At 39.9% G+C, this 7,564-nt stretch overlaps 1 protein-coding gene across 8 annotated transcripts in view; it reads left to right on the top strand.

Moving 5' to 3' along the window:
• ZNF280D (zinc finger protein 280D) overlaps positions 1-7,564 on the top strand; it is a 120,616-nt gene that overhangs the window by 31,513 nt on the left and 81,539 nt on the right. For 7 of the 8 annotated variants that reach the window (XM_010836793.1, XM_010836792.1, XM_010836794.1 and 4 more), the window contains one exon: positions 2,122-2,239. In XM_010836793.1, coding sequence (XP_010835095.1) covers positions 2,122-2,239 — 118 coding nt within the window. Of the gene's footprint in view, positions 1-2,121; positions 2,320-7,564 lie in introns of those variants that run through there. The other variant, XM_010836795.1, reaches the window with a different exon arrangement.

The following is a 7,564-nucleotide window of genomic DNA, read 5'->3' as shown; positions in this document are numbered from 1 at the left end:
CAGTATCTGAGGTTATTGATATTTCTCCCAGCAGTCTTGATTCCAGCTTGTGCTTCTTCCAGCCCAGCGTTTCTCATGATGTACTCTGCATATAAGTTAAATAAGCAGGGTGACAATATACAGCCTTGACGTACTCCTTTTCCTATTTGGAACCAGTCTGTTGTTCCATGTCCAGTTCTAACTGTTTCTTCCTGACCTGCATATAGGTTTCTCAAGAGGCAGGTCAGGTGGTCTGGTATTCCCATCTCTTTCAGAATTTTTCACAGTTTATTGTGATCCACACAGTCGAAGGCTTTGGCATAGGCAATAAAGCAGAAATAGATGTTTTTTTGGAACTCTCTTGCTTTTTTGATGATCCAGTAGATCATCAAATTGGCAATTTGATCTCTGGTTCCTTTGCCTTTTCTAAAACAAGCTTGAACATCTGGAAGTTCACGGTTCACGTACTGCTGAAGCTGGCTTGGAGAATTTTGAGCATTATTTTACTAGCATGTGAGATGAGTGCAATTGTGTGGTAGTTTGCTGCTGCTGCTGCTAAGTTGCTTCAGTCGTATCCGACTCTGTGCGACCCCATAGATGGCAGCCCTCCCGGCTCTCCCGTCCCTGGGGTTCTCCAGGCAAGAATACTGGAGTGGGTTGCCATTTCCTTCTCCAATGCAGGAAAGTGAAAAGTGAAAGTGAAGTTGCTCAGTCGTGTCTGACTCCTAGCGATCCCGTGGACTCCAGCCTACCAGGCTCCTCCATCCATGGGACCTTTCTGGCAAGAATACTGGAGTGGGTTGCCATTGCCTTCTCCATCCAGTTGCCAACTCTGTGGGAGTTTGAGCATTCCTTATTAATACTAAATAATCTATTTAGTATTTTATACTATTACATACCCTATATCTTTGTGCTAACGTATAAATTTATACTGTCTGATGTTTGACTATGTTATGATTCTTTTCATACTTCTCACTCTTCTTTTCTTGGTATCTTCCTGCTGAGACCACCCTTTGCCCTGATGAAGGACTGAAGCTTTCCTTGAGCCCTAAGGCCTCAAGAAATGGAGCAGATGTCCCAGATCATTCCTATAAACAGCTTCCATTCTAAACCCTGTGTGCCTAGCTTTCTTATTTGTTCATCCTTCTGACAGTTTGTATATTTGCCCTATAAGATGGGAGATTGCCTGGCCCAGCATGACTTTGCATAGGATGGTGGGAAGAGTGGGGGACTCATTCTTTCTCTTCCTGAGACTTGGCTTACAAATTTTGCCAATAAAAGTGATTCCAAAACTCGTACCATGTGATGTGTTCATCCCTAACCTTGATGCACCGTACTACAGAGTAGTTCCCAGTTTGTTTGCCCTTATATTTTATCTATGGGGTTTATAGAGGAATAGAAGCTTTTGAAATTGTACTTAGGTCAGTATGTTTACTTATTTTTTCCTTGCTTTTACCCAAAGATTTTGATAACCTCTGTTATTTGCTCTTTGATAGGAATCCTACATTTTTAGTGACTCTCTGAAGTATATCAATCTTACTGATTTAAAATGGGTTTGTATGTTTCTTTGACCTTGAAAAAAAATCAGGCTATGATTTTTCCCTAATTGTAACTGGCTAGTCAGGGATAAGCCAACTCTCAGTAATAACTTGGAGAAGGCAGTGGCGCCCCACTCCAGTACTCTTGCCTGGAAAATCCCATGGATGGAGGAGCCTGGTAGGCTGTAGTCCATGGGGTCTCGAAGAGTCGGACACGACTGAAGGACTTCGCTTTCACTTTTCACTTTCATGTGTTGGAGAAGGAAATGGCAACCCACTCCAGTGTTCTTGCCTGGAGAATCCCAGGGACGGGGGAGCCTGGTGGGCTGCCGTCTATGGGGTCGCACAGAGTCGGACACGACTGAAGTGACTTAGCAGCAGCAGCAGCAGCAGTAATAACTTGCTTTCAGTTTTAGTAGATATTAATTTTGGCATAATAGTAATAATTGCCTTGTGTTTTTTAGCTCATTAGTAATGGAGTCATTAAAGGTTATCCTTGTAATATTGGCATACAGTTACATTTCCCTTTACAAGTTTGTGAAGCAAAATAATTATAACTTTGTTTGACTACATGTAATGTTCTTCCTTTGAAATATTTTAACAGGGTTATGTAACGAACTCATCACGAGTTGTTTCTAATAATTCTTCAGAGTTACTGTTTGACTTGACCCAAGATTCAGGATTACCACATTACCAAGCAGGACCAGCACTTTCTATAACAGGTTGGTTTCAGCGCTTTTTCAAAAAATTAGAAAAAGAAAACTTGGTGAATAAGCATATGAAATTGACTTTCTGTTTTGAGGTCTGTGTCTTCATGTTAAGTTTTTCACATATTGTAAGGTGTAATGGCACTAACAATTCTTGAATGCCATTTTGGTGGTTTTAAATGAAATCTTATTTAGTAATATTATATTCGTTTATATATTAATTAATTAATATATATTGTATATTAGTAATGTTATCTTTCTTCCTGTTAATTTAGTATGCTAACCAGCTTTGACCTTGTTCTCAGTTGGCATTAAACGTGGGCTGAGAAAAATTTTTATTTTATTTTTACTTTGTTTTATTGGAGTATAGTTGATTTACAATGTTATGTTATTTTCAGGTGTATAACAACTTGATTCAGTTATACATTATATATATTCATTCTTTTTTAGATTCATTTCTCATATAGGTTATCACGCAATACTGAGTAAAATTCTCTCTGCTGTACAGTAGGTCCTTGTTGGTTTTCTGTTGTATATGTAATAGTGTGTTTGTGTTCATCCCAAGCTCCTGGTTTATTTCTCTGTCCCCACATTCCCTTTTGGTAGCCATTAGTTTGTTTTCAGTATCTGTAAGTCTGTTTCTGTTTTGTGAGTAAATTTATTTGTATCTTTTAAAAATTATATTCCACATATGAGTGATATTTTATATTTGTCTTTGTGTGACTTACTTCACTTAACATGATAATCTCTAGGTCCATTCATGTTGCTGTAAATGGCATTTTTTTGTTCTTTTTATGGCTACTATTCAATTGCATATATGTACCACATCTTTATCCATTTCTCTGTAGATGGACATTTAGGTTGCTTCAGTGTTTTAATTATAGTAAATAGTGCTGCAGTGAACATTCGGGTGCATGTATGTATTTGAAGTATGGTTTTCTCCAGTAATATGCCGAGGAATCGGAGAAGGCAATGGCAAGCCACTCCAGTACTCTTGCCTGGAAAATCCCATGGATGGAGGAGCCTGGTAGGCTGTAGTCCATGGGGTCACTACGAGTCGAACGTGACAGAGCGACTTCACTTTCATTTTCACACAATGGAGAAGGCAATGGCAACCCATTCCAGTGTTCTTGCCTGGAGAATCCCAGGGACAGGGGAGCCTGGTGGGCTGCCGTCTATGGGGTCGAACAGAGTCGGACACGACTGAAGCGACTTAGCAGCAGCAGCAGCAGCATGCCGAGGAATGGGGTTACTGGATCATATGGTATCTCTGTTTTGAGTTTTTTAAGGAACCTCAATACTGTTCTCCATAATGGTTGTACCAATTTACATTCCCACCAACAGTGCAGGAGGGTTTCCTTCACACCTTTTCTAGCATTTATAGTTTGTAGACTTTTTGATGATGGCCTTTCTGACTGGTGTGAGGTGATACCTCTTTGTAGTTTTGATTTGCATTTCTCTGATAATTTGTGGTATTGGTAAATCCCTTGTTTGTTGGTTTGTTTAAAAATATTTTCTCCCATTCTCTTGGTTACCTTTTCATGTTGTTTATGGTTTCTTTTGCTGGACAGAAGCTTTTAAGTTTAATGAGGTCCCACTTGTGTTTTGTTTGTTTTCATTACCAAAGGAGGTGGATCAAAAAAGACATTGCTGTGAATTATGTCAAAGAGTGTTCTGCCTATGTTTTCCTCTGAGTTTTATAGTGTCCAGCCTTTCATTTAGGTCTTTGATCCACCTTGAGTTTATTTTTTCATGTGGTGTTAGAGAATGTTCTAATTTCATTGTTTTACATATAGCTGTCCAGTTTTCCCAGCATTACTTACTGAAGAAACTGTCTTTTCTCCATTGTCTATTCTTGCTTCCTTTGTTGTATATTAATTGACAATAGGTGTGTGGGTTTATTTCTGGACATTCTATCCTGTTTCATTGATCTATAGTTCTGTTTTTGTAAAAAATCTTCAAAGTAATTTCTTTAAGTTAAGGAAGTTCTCTGATACTCTAAATACTGTGTAAAAAGATATATTTATTAGGTTCTGTAGCTACTAGTATGGAAGAGTATATGATTATAGTTAATAATTTCTCAATTAGGTTAGTATGTTTATATTCAATAAATGATTTAGACGTAAAGTACGATTATAGAGTGCTGTTATAAAGTGGCTGCACTAAATTCTTCTATAGTCAGTACTCAGTAAATGCCCATTAAAGGAGTAATGAAGTTTCCCTGTTGAAGAAGAGTTACCTTTATTATATACTATGATAAAAGTGTCCAATATGCTACTGGGTAAAAGCAGAGGGCAATTACTTGTAACTCCAGAAAGAATGAAGTGGCTGGGCCAGAGCGGAAACAAGGCTCAGTTGTGGTTATATCCAGTGGTGACAGTAAAGTCTGATGCTGTAAAGGACAACATTGCATAGGAACCTGAAATGTGAGGTCTGTGAACCAAGGTAAATTCAATCAGTTCAGTCACTCAGTCGTGTCTGATTCTTTGTGACTGTATGGACTGCAGCATTTCCTAGAGCTTGCTCAAACTCATGTCCACTGAGTCAGTGATGCCATCCAACCATATCATCCTCTGTCATCCCCCTTCTCTTCCTGCCTTCACTCTTTCCCAGCATCAGGGTCTTTCCCACTGAATTAGTTCTTCCCATCAGGTGGCCAAAATATTGAAGCTTCAGTTTCAGCATCAGCCTTTCCAGTGAATATTCAGGACTTATTTCCTTTAGGATTACTGGTTGGATCTCCTTGTACTCGAAGGGACTCTCAAGAGTCTTCTCCAACATCACAGTTCAAAAGCTTCAGTTCTTTGGCACTTAGCTTTCTTTATGCTCCAATTCTCCCATCCACATATGACTACTGGAAAAACTATAGCTTTGACTAAATGGACCTTTGTCGGCAAAGTATTGTCCTTGCTTTTTAATATGCTGTCCAGGTTTGTCATAGCTTTTCTTCCAGGGAGCAAGCATCTTTTAATTTCATGGCTGGAGTCACCATCTGCAGTGATTTTGGAGCCCAAGAAAATAAAGTCTGTCACTGTCTCCATTGTTTCAAGGTAAATTAAATGTGTTCAGGCAGGACATGGCAAGAGTGAACATTGACATACTAGGAATCAGTGAACTAAAATGGACAGGAACGGGCAAATTTAATTCAGATGACCATTATAACTACTTCTGCAGGCAAGAATCCCTTAGAAGAAATGGAGTAGCCCTCATAGTCAACAAGAGTCTGAAATGTAGCATGTGGGTGCAGTCTTCAAAACAGCAGAATGATTTCAGTTCGTTTCCAAGGCAAGCCATTCAGCATCACAGTAATCCAAGTCTGTGCCCCAATCACTGATGCCAGCGAAGCTGAATTTGACCAGTTCAATGAAGACCTACTTCTAGAACTAACTCCAAAAAAAGATGTCCTTTCCATCATAGAGGATTGGAATGCAAAAATAGGAAGTCAAGAGATACCTGGAGTAACAGGCAAGTTTGGCCTGGGAGTACAAAATGAGGCAGGGCGAAGGCTAACAGTGTCAAGAGAACGTACTGGTCATAGCAAACATCTTTTCCAGCAACCCAAGAGATGACTCTACATGTGGACATCACCAGATAGTCGGTACTGAAATCAGATTGATTATGTTCTTTGCAGCCAAAGATAGAGAAGCTGTATACAGTCAGCAAAAACAAGACTTGGAGCTGACTGTGACTTAGGTCATGAGCTTCTTAGTGCAAAATTCAGGCTTAAATTGAAGAAAGTAAGGAAAACAACTAGGCCATTCAGGTTTTGGGCATTCCCAAGTAGCACTAGTGGTAAGGAACCTGCCTGCCAATGAAGGAGACATAAGAGGCACAGGTTCGATCCCTGGGAAGACCTCTGGATGAGGAAATGGCAGCCCACTCCACTATTCTTGCCTGGATCAACTCCCTTATGATTATACAGCAGAGGTGATGAATAGATTCAAGGGATTAGATCTGGTAGACAGTGCCTGAAGGACTATGGACGAAGGTTCATAGTATTGTACAGGTGGCAGTTTACCAAAACTGTCGCGAAGAGAAAGAAATGGAAGAAGGCAAAGTGGTTGTCTGAGGAGGCTTAACAGATATCTGAGGAAAGAAGAGAAGCGAAAGTTAAAGATATACTGCAGTGAATGCAGAGTTCCAGAAAATAGCAAGGAGAGACAAGAAGACCTTTTTCAATGAACAATGCCAAGAAATAGAGGAAAACTATAGGGAGAGACCAGAGATCTCTTCAGGAAAATTGGAGATTACAAGGGAGCATTTCATGCAAGGATGGGCATGATAAAGGACAGAAACGGTCAGGACCTCACAGAAAGAGAAGTGATTAAGAAGAGGTGGCAATACCTACAGAAGTATACCAAAAAAGTCTTAATTACCTAGTTAACCATGGTGTAGTTAACCATAGATCGCTCACCTAGAGCTGAACATCCTGGAGTGTGAAGTCAAGTGGGCCTTCAGAAGCATTACTACAAACAAAGCTAGTGAAAATGATGGAAATCCAGCTCTACTATTTCAGATCCTAAAAGATCACCCTATTAAAGCGCTGCACTCAATATGCCAGCGAGTTTGAAAACTCAGCAGAGGCCACAGGACTGGAAAAGGTTAGTTTTCATTCCAAGCCCAAAGATGGGCAGTGACAAAGAATGCTCAAACTGATGTACAGTTGTGCTCTTTTCACATGCTAACAAGGATATAGTCAAAAATCCTTCCAGCTAGATTTCAGTAGTACGTGAACCAAGAACTTCCAGATGTGCAAGCTTAGGTTTCAAAGAGGCAGAAGAACCAGAGATCAAATTGCCAACATTGGGTGGATCATGGAGAAAGCAAGGGAGTTCCAGAAAAACAGCTACTTCTGTTTCATTGACTATGCAAAAGCCTTTGACTGTGTGGATTACAACAAACTATGGAGAATTCTTAAAGAGGTGGGAATGCGAGAGCACCTTACCTGCCTTTGGAGAAATCTGTATGTGGGTCAAGAAGTAACACAACTGGACATGGAACAGCTGACTGATTCAAAATTGGAAAAGGAGTATGACAAGGCTGAGTATTGTCACCGTGCTTCTTTAACTTAAATGCAGAGTACATCATGCAAAATGCCTGGCTGAATGAAACACAAGTTGGAATCAAGTTTGCCAGGAGAAATATCAACTACGTCAGATATGCAGATGATAGCACTCTAGTGACAGAAAGTGAAAAGGAACTAAAGAGCCTCTTGCTAAGGGTGAAACAGAGTGAAAAAGCTGGCTTGAAACTCAACATTCAAAGAAACTAAGATCATGGTGTCCAATCCCATCACTTCATGGCAAATAGAAGGGGTAAAAGGAAGCAGTGAAAGGTTTT

The sequence above is a fragment of the Bison bison genome, unplaced genomic scaffold (genome assembly GCF_000754665.1).
Source record: "Bison bison bison isolate TAMUID 2011002044 unplaced genomic scaffold, Bison_UMD1.0 scf7180017864066, whole genome shotgun sequence".
Classification (NCBI taxonomy): Eukaryota; Metazoa; Chordata; class Mammalia; order Artiodactyla; family Bovidae; genus Bison; species Bison bison.
The sequence above is the reverse complement of the archived record's forward strand: the minus strand, read 5'-3'. Positions and strand labels throughout refer to the sequence as shown.